This window comes from Melospiza melodia, chromosome 2, assembly GCF_035770615.1.
Source record: "Melospiza melodia melodia isolate bMelMel2 chromosome 2, bMelMel2.pri, whole genome shotgun sequence".
Taxonomy (NCBI): domain Eukaryota; kingdom Metazoa; phylum Chordata; class Aves; order Passeriformes; family Passerellidae; genus Melospiza; species Melospiza melodia.
This window is the reverse complement of record NC_086195.1, coordinates 10,926,233-10,953,411: the sequence shown is the minus strand read 5'-3', so window position 1 is coordinate 10,953,411 and position 27,179 is coordinate 10,926,233. Positions and strand designations below refer to the sequence as shown.

The 27,179-nt window shown below is 36.0% G+C and overlaps 1 protein-coding gene across 10 annotated transcripts in view; it reads right to left on the bottom strand.

The window, feature by feature from the left end:
- DMD (dystrophin) overlaps positions 1 to 27,179 on the bottom strand; it is a 1,043,904-nt gene that overhangs the window by 743,103 nt on the left and 273,622 nt on the right. For all 10 annotated transcript variants that reach the window (XM_063182212.1, XM_063182260.1, XM_063182196.1 and 7 more), the window contains exon 7: positions 23,645 to 23,763. In XM_063182212.1, coding sequence (XP_063038282.1) covers positions 23,645 to 23,763 — 119 coding nt within the window. The remainder of the gene's footprint in view (positions 1 to 23,644; positions 23,764 to 27,179) is intronic.

Sequence of the window (27,179 nt, the reverse complement as noted above, 5' to 3'; positions counted from 1 at the left end):
AGCAAAACCACATTCTTCTACAAACCTGAGCCAAGGGATACCAGAAGACAAACACCATAGTTGAATGTCCCAAAACTTAGATTCTTCCTTCCAATTAGACTGCTCATGTAAGTGAAATTAAACTTACCCATGTGGCCACTGTAGCCATGGCATTGTAAGGAAGATATAGTGAGCAGTTGCCAGTGTCCAGAACTTAAGTCTCACCTACATGATTATTTTCAGTTCAATGGCATGCAACTCCTAGCATGCACAGGTCCTTACTCCCTGAGTAATTTGTTGTGCCTTTCATCTAAACTTTGGGGCTACAAGGATACCATTTAACAATGAAACTTGCAAAAATGGTACTAAGTATACAAGTAACACAAAAACTAAACACCCTACACCAGGATAAATAAAGGAGTATAAAACAAGCAGAATCAAAATAAAATACTTACGAAAACATATTTTCTATAGTTTCTGTGTGCTCCTAGCTTGGAATAAATAGCAAAAATTGATAATACATTATTATTGAAACATGTTCAAAAACCTTACATGTCAGGCTCTTTTTGTTATGTTTGTGATCTACCAATTAATCTTAAGATCAACTCAAGCATTATAGCTTTCTGAAGATCCTGCTAGAGAAAACATGAAAGAAGCAGGTAAGTATCTCCAGGTAATCTCTTAAAACAAAGTTTTTACACATGTATTTTTATTGCCTTGCTTTTATAAAATGTTAACATGCCATAGACAATGATATTTCCTCATAAAAATATCCCAGCCTTAGCAAGTTACCCAACAGAGAGTTATGGATTTAAGACAGAGTTTGACTTTTTGAAGTATTAATTGTTTCTGTTCTTAGTGTTGCATTGGTCATTGCAACAGAAATTACTGAGAAGAAAGTCAGGAATGGACTACTAGAAAGTTATAAGTTTAATGAGAATTACCAATCTATAAAAGCTTGTAAATTTTCTGTTCCTTGTATTTGGCCAGAGTAGTCAGACTATAAAGCATCCATAATGGAGATCCTAAGTCTTTCAGAAGACAGCAGTTAACTCCGGGATATACAGTGAGGTGTCTCACCTCTAGGTCATTTCTTTAAAAAAAAGCCAAGCAGTGAGAATGGAAAATCACTATCATCTGAACATCTTGTGTCTGTCTGTTGAATACCCAATATGCAATATGTCTGTAGTATCAATTAAATTCCTAGTGGAATCAATTATAAAACAAATTCTCAAGTTCCAGTCCATCACTCATAGAGGGAATCTCAGCAGAAAAACATGCATATAAAGAAACTGTGATTAACACCAATGTCAAAACCTCCCCAAGTTACATACAGAAATTATGTTGCGTACACAATCCAAAAATGAACTGGCAATCTTGGCTTTCAGAACAGTTCACAAAGTTAAATTTATTAACACACCCAATGATAATATTCTATTTCAGTTGTTGAAAATACAGTGATGATATAGTGACTGATCTAAAGCCCTCCTCAGAGTTTTCTCCAGCCCCTATTTTGCATAGGACACAACCACTCTTCCCCAACTTCTGGGTCCATGTTTCCTTCAGCACCCCAGCTGTTGGACTCTCAGTGAGAGAACAACTTTGCAACTGGTGGATCTCCACGTCCACCTATCCTACTTCATGTGCATTCCTGTACTGGTTTTTACATAAGGAGGATGAGAGATACCTCATCACAGAAGTGATGTTTTTAAAAACTTCATTGTCCGATGTTCCTGCCCTTCTCTTCATCTTACTGCACCCCTTCCCTGACACAATTGGGCTACAGCCCTCATCACAAAGTTAGACACTTATTGCCAAAGATGTTCTTTATCCACTTTGACAGTCCTGTTAAGCAGGCATTGCTCCTCAAACAGGTCCCCGCAGTGGAAAAAGCCAAAGACCCAGCTATGACACCAGATCCAAAGTCAAAAGTTGATCTGCAAATATGTCCAGTCCTCCTTGAGCTTTTCCTCTTTACCAGCAGGAGAGGAGAGCACCCTGCCCTTCATGCTCACCAGAACTCTGCAGTCACTCTTTAGATACCCAGGCACTACCCATTGATTAGTGCCCAAATGAATGAGCAAGGGAGAGCATCCAGAGGGTCAGAGAGTTGAGAGACTCTGCAGCCTCCTGGATCAAAGTGTCTGACAAGCAACAAACCTCTCAAGACATGGTCATGTTTGCAGAGGAATGCCTCCATTCCCTGCAGGAGACACTCCCTGGGAAATATCACTCTCCTTTCCTTCACCCTGGCTGAGGTGTCCCTGCCTCTGATGTTTCCTGTGACAGAGACTTATCTTCCTCACCAGTTCCACAGGCTCTTCTTCAGGGCATAACTTTTCCAGAGAGCATTTGGGACAAATGGTGTGGGTTAGCTTGTGCCAACCTCTGGGAAGGCTTGTGCTTCTGTCAGTTCCAAAAGAGCAGCCAGAGGCTGATTGCTATCAGCTTCCCCTAAACATCTTATCTAGAACTGCCCATCAGGGAGCATCAAGCACCAGCTCAACTGCTTAGAAAGAATTGATATAACCAGCGGGCAGGAGCACAATAAACAGAGGCAGCCAAAAGAATCACAGCAGTACCCAAATGACTTCAGAAAATTTTAGGAGTAATAAAAAATAATTAGGGAATGGCAATTTCACTCTTCTATGAGCAATCAGAGTATATACTGATGAACACTATGAAACATTTTCTGAACAGATAACATATACCTGAGAGTACATTGATAATGCTCCTTACAAACATTAAAAATCATTCACACGTTAGATGGCATCTGGTTTAATTCTGAATAATGCTTTGAGAAAATGAAGCATTACACAAAATCACAGTAGCCTTCAAGAAACAGTTTAATCCACAGGTCTTTAACGAAAAAGAAAATTAGCGATCCAGTTTTCTAGTAAGGTTTCAGAGGTACCCATATCTATACATGTGAGGTATATGCCTCACATATATGGGAGGTATATGTCTCCTTAAACCCAAGCAATAGGTTCAGTCAAAGATGGGTTCATTAGTAAGTTACTAAATAAAGTTCTTTTATCCACAGTTTACACAGAGCCAGACCATGTAAACATAAAATTTCGGTTCAGGCCATGCAATTGGTGAATCTACAAAATAACTGCAGTGATATAAAACATGAGAATTTCAGCATATTTCCAACATGCATAAAGCATTTAAATCAATGAAAATACCAAAACATGTATATTATTATTATTCTGTGCACTATATAGTGATATTGTGGCTAACAGTACTGATTATATTCTAACAAGTATTTGCTAAAATACATTTTAAGAGGAAAAATAAAGACTGAGAAAGCACACTGATGTGGACAGTTTGTCCCTATGGTCCAAGGAATTAAGAGTAAACAAGTCATGCATTGACTTCAAAGTAGATATTAGTAAGCACCTCTTGCAACAGGAAAAGAAAAGTGAAGAAAATATTCTCTTAATCTACAGTTTTCATTCTAAGAAACATTCTGTACATCTTTCTTTAGGAAGTAAACTGACAGGCTGAGAATTTTTAAACTTAGCATGCAGTTTCACAACAGTTTTATCTTTACCTTAAGGAAGGAAGCCAGGACAGTTTTTGCAGTTCCTACCTTTCACATGTTGCACTGTCCTAACTCTTTGCTTTGAGAATGCACTAGCACATTTATCTCAGTTCATAAAGAGGAGATTCTAAAGTTAAGCCATAATAAAACCAATGCAAAATAAGACCCAGAGCAAAACCAGAATAAATATTTATAAACCAGTTAAGCTCTCTGAACTATTTCACTGTAGAATTATAGAGAGGAGCAGCACTGGGGGAAGGAAAGAGATTGTTTCAGAGCTGACTGGCTTAAATCCTGTGAAACCTTCCCCATGGCTGCACCACCACTGCCCAGCTCCTGACTGAAATAAGGATAACAAAAAATCAGATTATAACTAGAAAATTATACTTGTGACTCCACTTGAGTAATGTCAAACTAAAACCAGCTATCATTGAGCTACTGATCAAAGCAAACAAATTTCTTTTCAAAAAAGTGGATTTTCCCTAAAATAAGCATTTAATTAAATTGGTATTATTTCATTACTGGTATGCAAATGAAGTTTTATTTGTTCATCTTATCTCCAAACATAGCACATAAATGCTATAACAGACTGAAATTGTCAGAAAGGAGCATAATCTCATTTTTGCCTATCAGACAAAGATTTTATTTCTTCCTTCAGTGCATCACCATTTTTTCCTCAATTTCATTGGGCACTATTTCTACTGCAATTCTGTGTGAGTGACTATGGATAAAATTCTTTCTGTTGCACATTCAATTATTTAAACATAGTGAAGTGTTAAATTACTGTAAACACATTTGATGGCAGATGCTGATATTTTAAAATGGCACCTGATGGACCTGTTTCATAATTAGTTATAATGAGCAGGAATGTGGAAGAACTGTTCTAAAGGGATTTCAGCACTGCAGCTTTCCCATGCTCCATGAAAAGTGGTTATGTTCAATAAATCACCACACTAAGTTCTTGTTTCTTCAAACCCAGCTTCTGTTAAGGGACATATACTCCTATGGATTTATGCACTAAAGCTAATTTGCTGAGTTAAACAGCCAATAGCATTGCTCTGAGGTATACTCATACAGATTTATAAGGCATTCTTTAAGAGTACTACTAACTGTTGAAGTTGTGCTCTCTTTCGATTTTACAATCCAGAAAATTAAAATAAGATACCTAAACCAGAATGGCAAAGAGCCTTGTGGAAAAGAGAAAATTCTGCAGTACAGTTAAAACAAGTAGCTTAATTTTTCTTCATTTCCTTGCGATCAACAAGCCTCTTGATAAATAAATAAATAAAGCCAATATAGTCCTAAAGAGGTTGGTGGCAGCTTTTTTACAGAGAAGTTGCATCTTATACTTATAAACAGCCCTCAGAAATGGACACCCACTGACTTTCAAAGCCACTAAGCAACACGTGGAATAGGTTTCACGAAGACTAAAAGCCTTTGTTTGCAAAGAAAGGCAAACTTCTACTTAAGCATTTCTGCTGCTGTAGTTCAATAAGTAAAATGCCTGTTGATATTCAGCAAACTGGAGGCTCTTGGCATAAGAGCCTTGCTGCAATTTCTTCCTTTATTAGGCTCTGCTCAAAAAGCCATTATAGAGGTCTCTGTTATGGCTCTCTAGGCACACACTGCTCCATGACCCTAAAGAAATTAATCTCTATTTTAGTTTTATATTCTAATTTTAGTCCACAGAGCCAAGTCTCACATCATAGAGCTGTGTAAAATGCTAATAAAAATTAATAATTTAATTCTTCTATTTGGAATATAGACTTTTCTTAGTTGCAACAATCACTAAAAAAAAGCAATAACATAATTGTGAAGCACCATGCCATTGCATATATTACAAGGGCACAAATCAAAATACAAGTCCTAAAACGCTTTGGTTTCTTTTAAATAACACAGTTTAGGGCATAAGTAGAGAGGTATAAAATATATAAAACAATGTTTGACAGCAACCTTAAAAGCCTTAAGTTTTAACAAATATCAGAGAAGTGTTACTTTTTTTCTTCACTTTAGTCATAGCTAAACCAGACTATTATCTTTGCTTTACTACCTCTAAAGGGCATAGAAAGGAGACTGTAGAAGGATCTCCCAGATTGTACAAATAATGGGTAATGAATTTGGAAACCATCCCTGTGTGTTTTGACAATTCTTCTGGGAAAGCCTCCTTTAAGTATGCCATATATGTAAGTCTTACATACACAATAGGTTATAGAAAGTAAGCTTCATACAGTTAATGGTTGGCATTTTCCCAAAATACTAAGATACACTAATATAATTAATTATACTTACACAACTGGTTAAGCTTTCTTTTTAATTAACTTAGTTTACTTTGTCCAGGGCGTTTTCCAGCATGAAACAAAACAGGCAGAGTACATTCCCTTAGCATTACAATTAGCAACACAGAATCTGATTATTCTGTTTTTAGTGTTAAACAAAAAACAATGCAAGGAAACATCATCAAGAGTCATATTTATAACTACATGTTGATTTGAAACTGAACAATTAAAAACAATTTTCATGCCAGGGTGTAGGTCAGAATAATGTGTTGGCCACTGAAGCCAAATGTCTGGTTGTTTCAGTAACAGAAATGTGAGGGTGAATTCTGGCACTTGTCAGCCTATGATAAGTTTCTAACAGACTAATACTTGTCAGGGGAGTGATAGCTGATTATACAGTAAAATTGTACTGGAGAAAGGTGATGAACACACTGTGAAGGAAAGATTTAAAAATCACACGAGTCACTATAGCTCATGGCAGAGTAATTCTGCAGTTCCTTGTTTTAATTTATCACAGCAAACTATCCAATACCAATTTTATCCAACATTTCCCAGTGGAACACTTGTAATATAAAAGCATGGCACAAGCAAATGTACATGAACTTTGATATATCTAGTAGCAAATTAACTACAGTAACCTTGCTCCTGCTGTCAGTCTGTATTTAACAGGATGGATGCTCCTCCATGCCACGCTCACAGCCCGTACAACTGAGAGAGATGAGTTCCTTCAGGGAGCAGCCTGTACCCATCGATTTTCCACTTACCCCTGACACTTCAGAGCAACCTAGAGTCTCTTCCAAAAAGGGACACCTTTCCTTAATACTGAGTGAGCATCTGCCCATTGAGAGCAGGATGCAGTTGGCAGAGTGCTTTATTTTCTTATGCTCCACACTGCAGCAGCAAGGGTAATGAAATACAAGATCTGATGAGAGACTACAAGTGTCTGTCTAAGCAAGAGGTAACAGAGCCAGAGCCCACTTTTCTCCTCGTGCTCACTGCCAGGACAGGGACAGCATGAGATGCGCAGATGTGACACAACCTGTGAACAGCAGTCCACCTGAAGCATCTCTTATTGTACACCACTCCAAGATAAAGGACCCAAACTGCAGGAATTAAAATAAAACAACAACCTTGGTTTTCAGTGATGCTGAGCACCTTTAGACAATGTGCAAAGCTCTAGTTATAAGATATCTTCTCTCTTCCCAATAGGTACAGAACAACTTAACTCAGGTACTAATGACTGTTATCTATATTTAACACTCACAGAAAGCCATGCAGTAGATTAAAGGACTAGTCCTATAAAAACTTAGAATTCCCAGACAAGAACTATATGCTCATGTACTGCTGGTTTACTACATATATCATTAACATATAAAGTAAGCTGCACCTCTATTAGTTGCACATTACTATAATATGCAAATGGAATCAGAATCAAAGTAAATCAATCTTCAAATTAAATTTCTGTCTGCATTTAAGAAATATTCTGAAGAACCTCATTTAAAGCAATACATAAATAGCTTGATCATAGATTTCTTGGCAACTTTCATGTAAATATTTCATAATTTGAAGTTAATTTTCAAATCATTTAGACATTTCAAGAATGCATATCAAATAATGTTTTCCATTTTAAATTCTAAACGTTGTCCATCCTCTGATACTTATTTCTAAGCAACTTTAAGCTACAATCTTAATTCAAAGGATGGCTGACTGGATCAACCACCACTCTACTGTTTTATTAAATCATGTATCAAGCAGTCTGATTCTGCACAGCTAAATAACAGTCCATGTTCAGAAAATCAGCAATTGGATTGCAAGTAGCTCATCCATGACAAAAACTAAACTCCTCTGAAGTTTGAAATAAATCACCTTGAATTCAGAGCAACATATTAGGCAAATGTGATACAAAGTTGGAAGTATGTAGATATAACTGCCTATTATAATCCAGATTTTTTTTCCACCTCACAGCTATCCCAGTAATGATAGGCTTTAGCTGAAAAAACAAATTAAAAGAACTGGACAGACTCCTGGATACAAAAGTTCTCTAGCACTACTGGAAAAATATTAACTGCATTTACCATCTGTGGAAGAATAATAATGCTTAGGTACAGTCCTCACACGAATTTTTGCAAGGTTTAAATAATATTTTAATGTGTTTTGTAGATTAAATATCCAATAAAAGCATAACTAACCATTCAATTTAGGAAAAGTAAATGCCTAAAGAAAAAAAAAAACAGGAAAAATAATTGCAATATGATTACATAGAAGGAATAAGATTATAAAATAATATACTTAAACCCTGTGTTAAATCGCAGCTTTTAATGAAAATTCCACTTTTTTCACATTTCTGTTACTTTGGATGTTTGAAAGCATCTTTGTCTAAGTTTTCAGGCATAATTTAGAAGTCAGGCCTAGTCCTGGATCTTTTCCAAAGCCTGGAATCATCAAATTTCTACTCAACAGAAAAAAAGTCATGTACTTGACAACATGTGACCTTGACTTCATAGCAAAGACACTCTCTCAATTCCTCCTGCATCAGAAAATACCTATTGTCTTCAGTGAGGCTGATAAAAATCAGGGTTGTTGTTTTTTTTCTTTTGTTTCTTTTGTTTTTCTGAATAAACCTCAAGAGAAGGCTGGATTTGAAGTAAAAATTCTACCTGCCAAGCTGGTATGAGACACTTGACATCAGACTGTCATGCCATGAACAAGATCTTCCAATCTGCTTGCACCACCGAATACCTCACCTGATCCACCTCACCTGGATGAACATTGACTGATGGCTGTGTTCTGTGCAGGGTGTGCACTAGGAGAGAATAAGTTTAGTGCCATTGGAAATGCTGTGTCCTTCTTCTTGGAGCTGGATTCAGCTTTTCACTGATGTTAGAATTACCACTGGGAGAGACATTGAGTCTTCCAGACTTGGATGACAAACAGAGGATTTCCCCCTGTCTAATTCTTAATCAGCACATGGCAGCATGAAATCTTGTATTAATGAAGTGTAAACCCACTGCCATGGGTTTAATTCCTTAATTCTCAGCATAAGGTGAAGATCTTCCAACATATTAATTGGAGCTTGGGCTCTTTCTAATCCTGGTGATATTCTGTTTAGTTCTATTACATCAATTTAGAATGATTACCTTATATTTTCAGTGGCTCAGGGATAAAGAAAAAAAAACAACTAATTTTACAGAGACTGTTAAAGGTAAGACAGATGAAAAGACAGGAAGCAAAAATCAGTCCATCTTTATGTATCTTATAAACTTAATCATAATTTTTTAGAAGCAAACTAAATTCTGTGTTTAAGGTAACCAACAACTATTAACCAATTACTTTTAGACTTTAAAAATGTTTCAGCCCTGCCTGCCACCCCCCGCCCCTCCTCAAAGGGACAGATTAAAAATGTTTGAGAGGGGATAAAACATTAATTACTTAATTTCATTAGGCTAGCAAGCAGAAGAGAGGCAAAAGAAAAAGTTCAAAGAGAGAAATTACTGTAGAAGACTCTAGCCTGGATTACAAAGAACTGCTAAAGAAACAAAGGAAGTTTCAACTTTCCTTCCAGCTCATAACTCCTGTCACACAGGCAGCATAGTCTCTATTTATCACCTGCCAGATTGAGATTCAAGAGAAACAATCCAAAAGCAGATCAGGGTTTAATCACAAGGGAGCCAGCAGCATCACCTTGGAAAGTGCAGATGAAAGGGAGCAATGAAGACTTAAATAAAAGCAAGTCAAGAGGGCTGAAGAGCAGTTACCCAAAGTATAATTCAAGAAACTCATATCATGTCCAAATGGAAAACAAAGAATGATAAATTCTGGCAGGCTTAGCGTAAAAAAACCCAAAAACAAAACAGAAAGACTGGCCCAGGAGGAACAACCAGCAAAACATAAAAAAACTACTAATAAATCTTCCCTCAAATATCTCCAGAGACAGATCCCTCCTAGAGACTTTGCAGAAAGAAAGGATCAGCAGAGCAGGAACATGTAAAGACAACAAGGCAATTACTGAGTATCTCAGTGACTTATTGAATTTGTATTCAGTACAGGTTCCCACATTGAAACAGTCTGTGACCGTGACCAGCTACAGGAAACAGGGCACAGTATGCTAGAATGGGACTCCAACTCTGAGCAGAAGTGAACAACCACTTCCCTCGAACTGCAGGCATCATTCTCAGTCCTACAGGTGATTATATTGTTGGAATTCACTGCTGCAAGTGAGACCTGCTGATTCATGTTCAGACAGGAGCCATGTGCAGACTTGCTGCAGTGCAGTTCCTCCCATCACCCAGGTAATGACCTTAAGACACTAAAACATTTTCAGCCCCTCACTCCATCCCTGAAAATCCCAGCCACAGCAGCCACCTGCTGGATTTGGCACCACTGATCATAACCTTTTTAAACCAGCAATCTAGCCAGTTTTCTACCCACATCTCACTGCTTTGGTTTAAGGATACTATGAAAGGTCTTGCTAGAATCAAGGTAAAAAATATTAATTGACTTCCTCTTATGCCCAGCACTATCCATCTGATCAGAGGAGACTGTCCAGGCATAGTGCTCCCAATTACTTTTTGATTCTCCATGTATCTGGAGAGTTTCTGGGAGAGTTGGTTCCATAATGGTTCTTGATGACAGACAGAGGCAGAGGAGACTAAATTCCTGGATCTTCTTCCATCTCCTTTCTGAAGATAGTTGTGACATTTTACATTTTTCCAGTCATAGGGAGCTTTTCTCAAACATCATGAATTTTTGAAGATCATTGTGACCAGCATCTCCCTCTGAGTGTGTCGCCTCTCACAGCTAGAGGACTACCCAAGGAAGATCACCAAACAATGTGGGATCCAGGGCTGATGTCCCCCAGCACCCACTGAAAGGATGCAAAGACCAAAGACAGTATTTCACTGAATTGGAGGAGAGCTTTTCACAGGTATGTCCTACAAACTCTTTTTGTCTGTGTGCACATGTTGTACCAAACCCACTAGGAACGCTGCTCTCCTGGATTTTTATGTACTACTTCAGATTTTGTAAGTTAGGCTTGCAGGTCACTGTTTGCTGTAGTAAATACTTAACCTATATGAAGCCTTTGCTGAATTGTTTGACTGAAGTGATAGGTCAAGTTAAATGCTGTTAAATTGAAGTGCTGGAAGAGGAAAGGAAATGTGATTAATACTAAGTATTTGTAGATACAAAGGAATTCTCCTTGGAAAACAAGGAGAATTTTTTTTGCATGAATTTCATGGAGAGATTAAGCTCAGAAAAGATTTGCTGCTAGCAAAATGTTTCTGACCGTGAGGTTTTCCTTTCTGGATATTATTTTATGGTAAGTAGTAGAACTTTTTGTTAGCCATCCACAATTTTATGAAAGCTGGAGCCTCCTAGCATTACTTTTTAAAGACAATTAATTTTACCTACCAATTTTAAATTGAAAAAATCACTGCCAAAGAATAAAAAAGTCCCAAGATTCACACCTGCTAATTAACTTTTGATGAAAATATTTTTCACACATATAACCCACTCAGCATCCAAGACTGCTCCAGTTTAGAAAGAAGAATTTTCTAGCTATCAATTTTAAAAATAGAACAGTACCTCTTTACATTTGTTCACATCATATGCAAGAGAAAGATAAATAAAAGGTAACTCAGGCAAGCACTCCCACTGTTCCTTGCACTGAGACTGTTGTTTTCTAAAGTTAAAGGTAAATTGTACATGCCTAATGCAGAAGGAATACTTGTCTCTGCTCATTGAACTAAAGCCATTGTTCAATAAGGCTTCACCTATACAAATATACAGTTCACATAACACTGAAGGTCAAAAGAGATGAGATCAATCTGAATTTCAGAGGTCAAATATGCCAAATACTTATTTTTAGCTTTTTATGTAGTAATTCTGAATTCTAATGCCAAAGCACTTAAGAACACACAAAAGATACACCAGAAGTGTTCCTTATGCTTCTCCATTCCTAACATTTAATTCCCAGAAAGTGTTTTAAGACAAGTACAGTTGTATAATTTATAGAAAAAAGAACCAAAACCACAGAATATTAATCACAGAGAAGGTATAACATGCATTTATGCACACAATGAAAAATAATAATAGAATAAGCTAGAGACAAAAAATAGTGCTAGAGGTAGCACATGTAAGCTGAGAAAGGCATAATGGAATTCTGCTGTGCCATCCTGGATATTTTCTATGTAAAAACTATTTATGACAGAGTAGAATTCAATGCACATTACTAATGTTCTAATCCTGTGTGTTTCCTTTACACATGATTTCTTCTTCAAAACATCTCTTAAATTCTAGTTTCCATTTCACAACCAAATCCTTTCTTTTAATAAACATGCAAACCCCCCTTGATTAATAAAACACAATTAATTAGTGACACTGGGAGAGTGACTATGCAATTACTGTAGAGTCCATAGAGCAGAAAATCTTCTGAGCTTTATAAAGTCTTTCAGATGTCCCCAGACTACAACTCATGGAATTCCACTAGCTTGTATAGGAACTTTCTGACAGTTTGCTCCTGTCAGCAATCACCTTTCACTCTTCACAAGCAGGAATATCTAATACATCAGTTTATAAATATTAATCTTGATACTTGTTTTTCTAAAGGACAATTATCTTCCTGGAGGCAATCTAATGGTGTTTGTAGCCACCCAGGAGAACCAGAGGAATGCAGAACTTACAAAAGTAAAGCAGGAGGTAAACAAAGGCCACATACACAGCATTCCCTCATCATATTCAATTTAATTCACTTAAATAGATCGTATGCTATTATGGTCTTGTAGGTCATGCAAACACTGAAAAAGCAAACACCTTCAGAGTTTTACAAAACTGAAGTATAAATGTGTTTCTGAGTTCTGGTTTTATATTTCTTGACTTTAGGAGGCCACAGTTAATTTTAAATAGCCCAGGCACGGGCAGCCATCACACCTGTAAGACAACTTCCTTCAAGGATGGGGAACACAAGAATGTTTTGTCTTTTAGAGGCCAAATAAATCCTGAATTATCATCTGAACAACTACTTTCAAAGTTAAAAAAAGAAGAGTCAAGGACAGAGCACTAACCAACATCCATTTGGTCTGGATTACACTTGCATTTAGTTACAATTACTGTGTTTGAGGGTTGTGGGTTGAGATTGCTTGCAAACAAACCCCATCCATAAGCAGGTTCACTCCTCATGGGACAGGGGAGAAAACTCAAAGTACTAGAGTGAGAAAACTTATGTGTTAAAACAGACTGTGAAATCCCTCAGCAGTTACTGCTGCAGGCAAAATAGACTCAGTTCAGGGCACTTGAGTCCATTTATGGCCAAATAACAAAACTGAATTTAAATACTGACTTAATTATTAAGAAACAAAATATTACATGTAAATATTAGGGAAAAACAACTTTCTCCTCAAAATACCTTTGCCAGGTCCAGCTTCACTTTCAGGCTCACTTCACTTTTAACACCTTGGTTTACCTCCTCACTGTTCCTCTTTTTCCCTTTTTCACTCCAGTCACCTTTCCTCACTCTTTGTTGTCACAAGTTCCACCCAGTCCCTTCAGCAAGGCAAAGCACACGGTGCCAGTGCTTAGTGATTTCTCAATTCAGGTAAATTAAAATACAAGCAGAAACTTTGAATAGAAGCTACTCTTAAAAAAAATTAAATTTAAACTTCAGATTTATTGTGTGTTCTGAAACTGGCAAACAAAACCAATAATTTTTATGAGAATTAAGCTGGCAGCAGATTTCTTTTTGGGTTTCTCTATTATACAGAACCTCTATTACAAACGGCATATTACCCCCCCCCCCCCCCGCAAAAAAAAAAAAAAATATTCCTTCTACATTCATTTGTGTGGTTAAATTGGAAGTCTATCTTTTCCGTCACTCTCAAGACTTTCCTGAAAATTAGGATGTTTCATCACTTAAACAAAATGTAATTGGCATGCATACAATCCAAGAATTGTTTCAGTCAGTTTCTACACTATCCTTCATGAAGTTATTTCTTCTAATTAGGACACCTTCCTGTACAGCAATAGCTTTAAACAGCATTATTTAAAGAAGCATTCAGAATGTCTCTTGTCTATGTTTGTTCCCTGCACACATTGGAGGATGAAAGGTGGTCAATTTTCCTGTTGTGTTTTGTTTGTTTTTTTCTTCTCCAGCACTTAATGTATTTCTCAATCCTGTATTTTCCAGAACCGAGTCAAGTCATTGCTGCTTGCAAAATGCTTAATTCCCTGACTGCTTTTGAGCATCTGGGTCTAAGAATATACTCTGGGCACACTCTAACTACATGCGTGCACTTACACGTGAAATCTGACCATGGAGAAAACAGAGAAAATAAAGGACCCCTGGTGATTTCTGATTGGAAAAATTAAGAAAAAGGTCAGCAAATTACAGTTTGATGTAGCTTTAGTTGCCTTGCCTTGAGCACAAGCAACGCTTTCCAGCCATGTAGGAAGGCAGATCACAGATTGTTGTTTGTCCATTGCAGCTCTGGGGTCATGGTTGTGCAAAAGTCAGGGAGGCTGTCCCAGCAAAACTACATCATAATAATAAGGGATCCCAATTAATCTCATTTAAATTGTGTAAGTATTATAATGGTAAGTAATGGAAAAATTTGATTATTTTTTAGACATCGTTTGACAGTGATTCTTGGAGAAGGAATTCAGCAAATACACAAGAGCCAAAGTGATTTTTCATCATGTCCAGAGCGGCATGCAGGCTTTGCATGAAGAAATACCAAGAACTACTTCACATGGCCATAATGTACACAAATTCAACATGATTGATGATATTCCATTTTGGGCATTGATACAACTATTTTTATTAAATCCACCATAATATTTAAATGATTTTGCAAAAGGAGACATCTTTGATTCCAATGCTGAAATTTTAATGATGTCAAAATATTAGAGTAGAAATATTAAATATTCATAACTTCTTTGAAAATTCCTGTAAATTTCCTATTTATTTAAGGAAAGCTATGCAGTCATAGCACAGCACAGTCAAGCACATTTCCAGAGTGCAAACAAGTACTATTTTCATGAAGGGGAAAAAATGGCCAGAAAACATAGCAGGGAGAAATTATCCTTGCTCACTACCAATGCACACAAGCTTTATTTCCTTGCTGCTTGGTGATTAACAGGCAGTTTCAAGAGCACCAGTCCTTTTGCTCCAAAGTCATTTTATTTCAAGCAGTTCAAGTGATTCACACTATCTTCTCTCTGCTTATCACTGTATGCCTTTAAAACATACTGTGGGTTGCTAAAAGGCCACTTGAATTGGCTCTTTAAGCCCTCCCTCCACTCACATTCAGAGGATTGCTTTAGTTATGGCTCACATAGATTCCCCTTATTTCAGGATGACTTTTTATGGAGTGACTTAAGCTGTTTGGCAGAGCAATCCCTATGGAACACATCTCAAAAATATTGTTCACACGAGATATAATACACTCTACTGATACAAACCTCATTAATTCAAAGCATTTCCCCCCCTATGTTGATATTCTTGCACTAAATAATGTATCAATAAATTTTATGATGAGTGGAGGAATCAGAACTAGCAAAAGATAATCTACAAACTTCTATACAAAATTAAAATTTCCTGACAAATTCAAGTAAACTATAAAGAAAATTGAATGCAGCTTTTTTGAAAATGATTCCATAACCATTCTAACAAAACACATCACTCTCTTGGTTGGGTTTCAGAGGGAAATTGTGGCAGAAATTATCCGACAATCATTTTATAAAACAGTTACTTCCAATATCTACCAAAAATTAAATACATGTTCTAATGCTTATGTCCAGATTGTCTTTTGACATTAATTTTCCCGTTTCCTTACACCAAGCTTCCAGAAGTAACTGCCATGAAACCCACTTCTCATTAAGGAACCAGTTTAAAAATTAATAGACGGAAATGGGGAAAAAAAAATTAGAGGCGAACAAAGTGTCATTCCCTAGTGCCTTGCTCCTTTAGTTTTAACTTTCTTTTTTGTAAGTATCCCATCAGTGACTGTCATTTGCCATTCAAATTTTACATAAATCAGTTTTCATCTTCAATATCTACAGCTGAATCAAGGTTAATCAAGATATATTGTTTCACTGAAGCCACTGAAAATCACCTACAACAACAGACTAGAGTTTTACAATAATCTAGGAATAGTTTTTTTCCTTATTTGCAAACCAGATAATTCCCAGAAAGACCAAAAACTGAATAACTCCACCATCCTTTATGAAGATTATGATAATACAGTTTCTTTCTCTTTAAACAGTGAATGTCAAAGCTAAACATATTTTAAAAGAACTGAGAAAAAGTAAGCAAGTTTCTGTAGTCCTGCTCTCCATACACTTTCATTTTAACTGATTAAGAATGCAAGAACTGCCTGAGGGTAGGTGATTCTTTTTTTCTATTTCCAGAGTCAATCATTTCAAGCATTACTTTGTGTTCTCTTTGAAACCAGTAGAAAATAATACTCACTATACAGAAAAAAGGAAATTCTTCTCACAATTTTTTTGTCTAATCAGATTTCTGTACAGGAAAGCCATTACAGTGCCCAGAATGTCTTGTCTGCAGGATTAGCACAGACACAGCGAGATAAGGAAATTAATTTAGGCTTTAGATATGTTGCCTTGTTATGGAAGAATGTCAGCTGAAGATGAAAATCATTACAGAGAAAATTATCTCTCTTAGAGTCTTTATAAAAAATTTTATCTCAAGAACAGTCATGCTAAAGGTTAGAATTTATCTCACTAAGTTGGATGTATGCACACAAACTGGTTTAGACTTGCTCAGAGTCAGAGCCAAAAAATTAACCTCAGAAACCCAAAAATTGGGATCTTTTGTGAGTATAGATCCTAAGAAGTCAGGAGACATCTTAGTCTCAGAGATCAAATTCTGATCTATAAACTAAATTTCAATTACATTAATTCAAAATTCCTAACTGTCATAGGCATTTCTTCCTTTCATTCCTTTTCTACTGGCTTCAATTCAAAGTTGTTTATTCCACCACCTGGTGAATAAACACGTTTCAAATGACTTTCAGATAACAAGAGCTAGAAGGAGAAAGTCCAGCATTTCCACTTAGGGCACAATGACTAATATTCCATGTTAGAGGGGGTCAATGGAAGTAGCAAAGCAAGTATAAATCATTAACGCTTTCTATTGCCTATTCTATTTCAAATCAAAGATTTTAATCAAATGGCCTCAATTAACATGGTTCAATTCTAGCAGGCACATATCTTAATCATCCTTCTATTTGTGACCCAAATAAAACTACAAAAGTCTTAAAATACTTGCAGGAGTTCTTCTCTTAAATTAGTAATCCCTTTAGCAGATCTTCAAATCACTAACACACAGAGTACCTTCACAGTGGAATATGAGCTATGGGATGTCCAAGTACAGCAAATTCTTTACCTTAACAACAATAAAAAAATAAATTGAAGAATATTAGGATATAAAATATGGGATATGGCTTATTAGTTTTAACCAAAGTTCTCCTCTAGATTTTTTAGAGAGTTAATCTCCAAGTGTCCATCTCACATACTCCACAACTTTTTACATGAACCATCTTTATTTTCAAAAAAACTCTTTTTTTAAAATTATGTCTATATTTGTACATGCATTACAGTGCTGAAGGTATTGATTTATGGAACATTTTTGCAGTAACTGGTATTTTAAGATCAAAGCATACTAATTTGATCTGGGCCTATTCTTAGTTTGAAGAACTCCTTACTTACAATGGCTAGACTAAAACTTCTTCCAACAGATCAATTTCACATCAACTGTAGTTTATTTTAAATTTAATACAGAAATTTTGTTTCCTAGGAAAATACAATATTTTCACATACTTTTTAAATTATCATGAGACAAAATATCCAATAAAGATACATGCATTGCTGTGCACCAGCAGAAACTCTTCAGACTACATGCTGAACATTATTTAGGTAAATCTTTCTTCTTCCTTTGTGATTTTAAGACAGGCAAAACTCATTTCATTCTCTATGTTGATGCTTCAGACAAAATAATGCTGTTACAACTGATCTCTTCTCAGTTGTCTTCCAGCAGTGATTATTTTGAGCTATTACGTACACAGTTCCAAAGGGCTTCATTCATCAAATTACAGAGTTAAAAAAAGCAGGCTTAATTCTTGCCTAAAGCACAGACTGTGGACATATCAAGTCCCAGCATAAAACACACATGAGAAATTTGGCAAAGAAAAAATACTAGATTGAACCTTGATTTGAATGTGAACCTTAACATTCATACGGAGGAGATTTATCTAGGAAAAAAAGAAAAAAACCTAAACTACAGTATTGTTAGTGACAGACAGAAAACTACACACATTGTGATGCAGTGGGAAAGAAATCTAGGTGACTGTCAGCGTGGGCCAACAACTACAATTTGTCAGTGTCTTGAGGCACTGTAATTACGGAATATTAACACAGGAAAATTATTTTATTTTACTGAGTTCTTCATGACAACAAACCATGCAAACCTCCACAATAAAGCAAAAGCAAAAAAGAACCACCTCATCCAAAAAAAAAAAAATAAAAAATAAAAAGATAGAGAATTCTAAATTAGCTGAAAGTCCATGCAGCAAGGGAGAAATGATCTGCTCAAGCAAGATCAGGGCAGTACTTGTAGAAGCATTATTTAGATGTAAAGAAAAGAAGTATTTAGAATATTGCTTTTTTTTTGAGGTGTCTCTATGCTTGGGGGTGCAAGGCTTCTCAATTTAAATTACATTTTCACAAGTTCCGACACTGTTCTACAGAAACATGCAGTAGTATGTCTGAATTGCACCATCACTAAAAATCCAAGATGCACATGCAAATCATCTTGAAATACAAGGATACCTGTTCATTATACTAATACTACCCCTACTTTTATTACTAAAACATTTTGTATGTGTCACCACTGTTAGATTCTGCACATATTTTAACACAGCTCTTATTTCTTTGCATTTATACTTAGATAACATTGCTGAACTAATACAATAGCAGCTGCAATGCAAGGTTACTACAGAGCTCTACATAATTCCAAGTTTAGTACTTCAAATTATAAGCAGCACACCCTTCATAATAGAAAGCCTTACAATTTCTTTTGTAGCATATGTGTCCTGCTCCAAAGTAAATCACATCTATTTTAGATTTTCCCACCAATAAGAGGAAGGGCCTATTTTGTCCTTCAGTCTCTTAATGCAGAACCCTTCAAGCCATTTATTTCCATGGAAATCTGTAAAAGTTACTGATTATTGAGTCATCTCTTGTTAACTCAATTGCTCACAGGTCAAAGAAACAGTAATAAATTTATTCACAAATATGGAAGACAAACTGGGGTTAGATGGTGTCTAGTGAATTTACTACTTTTGTTGACTATTTCTATTCCCTTAAAGAAAAAGCAGAACTTTCACCTTAATAGTGAGTGAAGAAGAAATGCAGTTTAATCTGGAGTGTGAATATTCGTCAAAAGAAAGTGCAGAGCAAAATTTTAAAACAATAATATAGATAAAACTATCAAATATTTGGAAAATATATGTATTAAAATTCATTCATATAAAAGTTCAGCCTTTCCACTGGTAGTTTTGAAGGTATTTCCACAGACCTGCTCTCATCCTGCAGTTCATATTTGTGCTACAAACTAAAGAAAAGCTCCTGATGTGACTTGATGGTGTGTCCAGAACCAGGGCTGAAATTTGTGCTGACAAACAGCAAAGCAATAGTTAAAGGGTTGTGATGTTCATGTTGCACTTTTAATTGTGAATTGTGTAGACTTTCCTCTTATCTTACCAAAACCATTCCTCACTTTGAGAACCAAAAGGAGTCTTAAGAAAACAATGTCTTTAAATTTTATTTTGTAACCATTGTATGATTTTTCTGCAACTGTATTAATGATTTCTAGGCTGAGAGAGCATCTTTTTAAAATATTTTCAAAAGCACAATAACAAATATAGCTCTTATGACTTGTATGTCTCCTGCACTCAAAAAAAAGCATAAAAATCTCCCCCTCCCCTTGACACTGTACTGGGCAAAACATTTGTAAACTTTAGGGCACAATAGAAAAAAACCTCAAACTTCTCATAATCCCGTGGAATAAGACATATCAGCAAGGTTAATAAAACTAACTGAAAACCAGTATTACAACTGTGTACAACTACTGAGCAAAGACACAGTTGAAAACATCAAGACCTACAGTGCTGAGAGGTTTTTTCCCCTCTTCTTTGTGCTCTAGTATGGTAGAATCCTTTACTTTTGGGATACAGAAGTATAGGAAGTTAAGATCAAACAAAAAATTTATCAAATAAAAAAACTGTCTGAATCTCATTATCACTTAATAATGGTGCAAAAAATTCATGTCATCAGTGCAAATTAAGGAAAAATACGGAAAATATGACTGGGATGGATTGAATGAGGGTTTTTTGCTGTGTTTTTTTTTTTTTTTTTTTTTTTTTTTTTAATCAGGCTACACAAAGTATAAGAAACTGGATAATTACCTAAAAACGACAGCAGAAATTATACAACTTCATAGCCTATTTATTATCGGGCTAGCACAAACAAGCACAAGGACCAGGAAACTGACAGCAGGGAAAAGTTTATTAAACCAAGAATCAGATGTTCATTTCTAGAAGAAGCACATAAACACTTCTGCTGCTACCACACTTGCACTCAGTTGTTGTCAGGGGGAAAGAGGACAGCTCAGAACTGTTCCCAGATGCAGTTTCTGAGAGATCACTCCCTACTTTCCCTCAAAACATCCTTCTGCTCCACTGTGGCATGAGTATTTTATGCCAAAGTAAAACATAAATGCCATTATACAGCCAGTTACATGTAACTGTTATGTGTTGCTAACCACAACACATGTAGCTGTCTGCTTGTCCTATTCCTTGCTTGGTTAAAATTTCTGAAGATGTTCCAGAAAAAGTGAACGTACAACAAGGAATGTAATAGCCTTTAGTATATTTTCTACAGTTTGCTTGTCAAGACTGGAATCATTTTAATCCATAAATTCCTCTTGAGGAGCTGAAAGTTTGAGCAATCTAAAGGGTGGTGTTGGACCCAGATCTGGTGATTTTGGAGGATGTATTGTATTGGGAATTCAGGGGGGGAGGAGGGGGAGAGTGTTTTTTGTGAGGTTTTCATTTTCCTCGTGTTTCTTTTTTTTTTCCCCTCTTCTTTTGTGTGTAGTTTAGTAATTGTTTGTGTGTAGCTTAGTTAATAAACTTTTCTTTATGTTTAAGTTGGAGCCTGCTTTGCTTATTCCTGGCCCCATCTCACAGCAGACACCGGGGAGTAGGTGTACTCATGGGGGCTCTGACTTTGCCAGGCCCAAACCATAACAAAGGATCACAGAGAGACTTACTGAGACTTAACATATCTTACCTACATAATCATAAATGCCTTACAACAGGAGGTCATTAAGAATTACATTGGGATACTTTGGCCTAAAAATTTTGATTTGCAGACACATTTCTTTATTTGAATCTTTCCCACTAATATATAGGTCTTTCACAATTTTCTTCTAAATAAAACCTTCCTATGTCTACCAATTTCCTCTACCTGATCTTGCATTTTCTTCGTGTCATCTTTCATTCTCTACAGCATGTAAATACAACAGTAATGAACACCAGATAGACATTTAAACCTACTTACATTCCACTCATTGACAGGATTCAATCAAAAAGACCAGAAATACTTTGAGTTGGAAGGGACCCAAAGAGATCACTGAACCCAATTACCTGCTCCTTGCAGGACTTCCTAAACTCTGATTAAAAATAAAAGCATTCCTAGTAGCCAGCATAAGTAAGGGCAATAGCAGGAATTATTATCTCTGCATGAATCCAAAAACAATCCAGATACTTTTCAAAATCTTTACTTTACACAACATAGCTTCTACAAGAAAGACCTAGATGTAAATTGTCTCCACCACTTTGATGGCTGAAATGGAGATCAAATTCTGAAAAATATTTTAAATTACACATGTGCCATTTTGACAGGTATTAAATTACATAAAAACAATGTTTCACCATTGCATACTCCCTTTTACTGCAATACATTAGCATTTTGCAGCCAGAGAAGAGTGTTGCTACACAATATGGTGTTAGGAGACACCCGAGTACCTAATTAGGAGACTTGATAAATACACAATGTAAAATTACAGAAAGAATATTCTAAAACCTTCAAACACAATTTCTCCCTTGCACGCATACCAAAAATTCTGGGCTTCAATCTAGAAATGAATTTACTATCACAAACAAAATAGTTATAGTTCCTCATATTCATGCTTTCAAATAGGTACAAATCATAATTTTCTTTTGGAAATGTTTGCAGCGTGGAAAAAAGAAAAAGGTGGCTAGCACTGTAAATTACAACACTGAATAGCAAATAATTACAGCAGACATTTGGAAAACCACCAATGTTTAAGAGTTTTTCAGTTGTTGGCTAAACAACTGCAAGTATCTTTGCCAAAACCAGAATAAAACGTCTAATCAGAAGTGACTCTTGCATAGAGAAAATAACTTATTCACTAATCTATTTAAAGAAGAAAGTTTAACCAATTACAGAAAACACTGTGGCTGCATCGATTCAGTTGCACAACTCAATTTTCAATTCCAATCTCATTCAAGGCTTACAAGCTCAATCCCATGCTTTAGCAAGTAGAAAACCTCTTCTTCCTCCAGTGGTTTGCCAAAACTGAGTTCTAGAAATTAAAGCGTGTACTAGGCAAGAAATTCTGTGCCATTCTACTACATATATTTTTAACATTTTTCCGAGGGAAATGCATGGGTTACAAGGTCATTAGTCAACAATTGAGACATGCCCAACTATATTTAATCATTAAGAGACTCAATTCTATCTTTAAAATAATTTTTGCATTTTGTTAAATGCTATCTCCTCCCTCCCGTGAAAAACTCACCATGAGTGAGTCACTGAGAACAGCACAAACATTCAGAAAAGTTTAATTGTAAGTGGCTTAATAGGAAATGTCATGGAAATACAGTAAAAGTATAATTGTATGGGAAAAAAGTGACAATCACCTAACTATGTAGACACAAGTGACGTTTATATCCGCACACATACACACACATACACACACACACACATATATATATATATATATATATATATATATATATATATATATATATAACACAATAGCTGCTCCAATGGCCTTGGAGTAAAGAATGTTTTAGGAACATCCTCTGAGGGAAAATTACTAGTCTGTCAGCAAAGCAGAAAATATGTCAGAGAATTTATATAAATGTACAAAATTCAAGTGAATGTGTGAGAAACAAAGAACCCTTCAAACATGACTGCTTAAGGATGTATAAAAGATACTCAAGGTAAAATAGGTAATCCTATTACAGCTAAGGTTAAATGGCAGTTATATGAGACATCATCCTAATAAAATTGCAATATATAGAGAAATATAAGTCATCTTAAAAAATATGAGTACCTAGAATTTGAATACGTGTTTTGGATATACATTAAAAGGTAATTTGAACTCAAGATCTTTCCAGAAGTTATAAAAGCAGCAGATGCTCTAAATCTTCAGAACAGAAATTAACAGCTTTCCGAGATCCAGTTCAGTGCATGCACATTAAAACCCCAGTCCCAAAGCTAAAGAAAATTTCTTTAGAGCATGTACATATAGGCAGCTTTATGCTATTTCAATAGAGCACAAAGGTAGCACTAAAAGCAAAGGATTTTTCTTCAATTTATAATTTATCCCACAAAATGTTAAATTCTTGTGCCAAAAAACATTCAAGTTAATTTATCATCAAATGCATGGTACAACTGTTTTGCCACTGGAAGAAAAAAAAAAAAAAAACAAACACCAAACAACATAATTTCCACTAACCTTCAGGATCAAGGAGTTTCTCTATTCCCAGGTGCTGCCTGGCTATGGAGAATGCATGGTCTAATCGTTGTGCAGGTGACTGCTGAGAAGCAACAGCATTCCAATCAAACAGGTCTGGTCTAAAGCAAAAATAAAACGAAGAATAAGTTTCTTATTTTTCAGTCTTACATTTACTGATGTTTTTCTAAAGCTAAGCATCAGCATCCACTTTTTTATTCTCGTAATGAAAGATTGTGTTAATTTGCCCTGGGACTAATGAAGCTCAGTTTCTAATGGGTTTGCATTCTGTTCTCATCCATGTCCACCACAATCACATTGTCCATGATTGGTTCTTTCATTCCAGTCCCAAATTGTGCTTGGGTGGGAAAGATCAGGTGCAGTGGCCGTGCAATTGGGACTGGCATGCGGCAGGACAAGCAGGACAGAACTGCCGAGGCCATCTGGGGCCCTTCCTCCTCTCCCTAGCTACCAGTCTTTCACCTCAATTCGTATTTCTAAGAGTGCAATTGCTTCTGAGATTACCAGCTCGCTGCTACAACAGATTAAAATCAGTCAACAGGTTAAAAAATCCATAGTCATAGAAACATTTGGGTTGGGAAACACCTGTAAGAAAGTTCAACTCTCACCCTTACACTGCCAAGTCACAATTTATATGCTCTTACAGGAAAAGACAGAATGACCAAAATTGAATTATAGCTCAGATGCAGTCTGGGACCTTGTATTAACAGCTGCACTATTTGCAATATAAATAATGTTAGTACAGTACAATCTTTGGCTTTTCATCTAAGAGTTATCCATTAGAAAATCAGAATTTGTTATCAGGCAGAAATAAAGTTTAATCAAATACCCTGTGATTACTCTGCATGTAATATGAAGAAAAACAACCATGCTATTTGTGACTTCAATACAGTGTTCTAAATCAGGGGACATTTAAATGTATCATTTCAACTACTGATAAATCAAGCACACAATTTACACCATTTAAATTTTGCAATTAATGAAAGATTTACTCACATTTTTATTAATTTTAGTAGTTAATTTTAAATAGTATCTCGAGTTATAATAAATGGAAAAATGTTTACTACATCGTATCGTAATAATGTCAATATAGTAAAGAAAAATACTCCTTTTACCTAGTAGTTATTCTGTAGTTACATACCTCTGCTGTCTGATTTTTTTCTGAGGGGACTGATTTTCATAGTAACAACTAAGTTATTTCAAGTTATTTTGCTCCTCTCTGCATAGATGCTCAAATATTACAGTTTTCTACCTCCCACATGCAGAATAACTCCAAAATACTAATAAATTTTAATTAAATATTAAATCTGGCTGGGGACAGGGTGGAGAAGGGAGAGGAAATTTAGGCAGTAATCTCTGGGTTTACCCATGGATGGATTAAGTCTGTGATCCTACAGACTGGTTTGTGTACCAAAACACAGGAATGCAAAACATTCACTGTGTGTACATAACTAGTAAAAAATATTTTTGGCCATTTTCCTTTAGCTGGGAATGGAGTTACCATTGTTCATAGTAGACTACACAATGCTATGGTTCCAATTTACAGATAAAGAGTGTTCAGAGCAAACCAGGTATTACTGAAATGTGATCACATAAAATCAAGACCTTCTATTTTTCCCTTTGCTCTACCTTCCCAAAACCAGTGGGGGACAGATGAGCCAGAAACTTGGGACAGGTGACCCAAACCAGTAAAAGGGATACCCCATGCCACACAACTTGCTCAGCCATAAATAGCTGGGTAGAAGAAGGGAATGAGGTTGGGGAGTGTTTGTCTAGGAAGGTGTCTCCTGCTTGAAGAGTGGCTGGTACCAGTTACTGCTTTGGCAAAATTTTTTTTTCTTTTCTTCTTACCTCCATGTATTAAAGGAGTCTCTATTTTGACTCAAGAGTTTTCTAGCTTTCTTTTGTTCCTATTCCCTTCCCTGTCCTGGGGCAGCAGGGGGTGAAGCAAGCAAATAGCTGTTGGGTGCTCAGCTGCTGGCTGGGGTCAAGCCACCACACCCCTACACCTTATTCTGCAAGCACACAGATATTACTCAAATCCCTATTCCAAATTTAACACTAGGCATAGGATGCACAAGCTCATAGAGCAAATTTAGCTAAGAGAACGCTGCAGTGACCACAAAGTTGTCTATTTTGACTGTCTTAAAAAGCTTGGCAAGAATGTGTCACACATATACTACACAGACTAGAGTGTAAAAAGATTATTTGGTAAGAAAAGTTTTTAGGACAAGGAGAGGAAAGAAATGTATCCAAGGGACTACCTTCTCCTGAAAGTTTTCTTTTTTCCTTTTTTTTTTCTGTTTTAATTTGGCTAAAAGTTCTAAGCACACCTGCAATGCTGAGAGCAGTATATTATGTTCACAGAATCATTTTTTGTTTGGTGATACAATATTCTATATATGGGGACATACTTTAATCAGTTAGGACTCCACTGGGCAAGAACATGAATATTTACAATTGCTCCTTGAGGAATGTCACAATATTGTCTTATCCCTCCTGAGAAAACCTCTGTCATCATTAATAATATCTTAGATAGTCAATTTCATCCAACTTTTCAGTTGTATAATCCAGGAGGGTATTTTCAAGTTAACCTACCAAGACAATCTAAAATAATTATCATGACTTCATCTCTAGAGGTAGGACTCTCAATATAAGACAGAATTTTTGTTCATTTGTTTTTGTGGTTTTTGTCGTTTTTTTTTTTTTCTTTAAAAACCAAACACTCGAGCACTCACAAGAGTTTGAAACAACATCACATCTTAACACCTGGGTTGAATTTACATGCTGTCTGTGTAGAGAATATCCAGCATCTCTCTCCACTCATTACAGATGGCAAAAATTTGAACCCTCAGAGACATAGCCAGAAAGGAATTTGTGAGATCTAGTACGTTACTGTCAGATTTCTTATCCATTTTCTTAGTATTGTACATAAAGCAGACAGCACAGATTCCAAAACAATTTACAAGTATATGGTCACCTATTGCAACTCAGTTCTGATAAGCACCAATTTAATTAAAATAAAAATAAATTCAAAAAGCTCTCTCTACTCCAACAGCAATTTAACTTTCCAGATTTTCACTTTGTTGAAAGATTATGTTGCTATACACATTTCAGTAGCTCTGTCACTAGAATAACAGTGTCATAATGTCAGCTTGAAGCAGCAGCTTCTCAGTGCTATGTGTCAGGATGTTTCACTGGGTGTATTTATGTGGCAATACTGCCATGTGTGATTGTGGGAAATAATATAGCCTAGAAGATTAAAAATTGTGGTAAGTGGAAAACATTTTTTGAAAATCCCTGAAACAACACTAAGACTGATTTTCAAATTACAACTGTTATTAGCTGTCTAAGGAGTTTTAAATACAGGAGTGAGAAGGTATGAAATAGTAAAGGAAAGATTTGAAATGGAATACTGATTCTCTGCCTTCATTTGTCCTCTCCATATTGTTCAAATAATACCAAGGGAGATGGAATTTATTCTCATATCTGCAGCTTGGGTCTTGCCTGAAAGGGA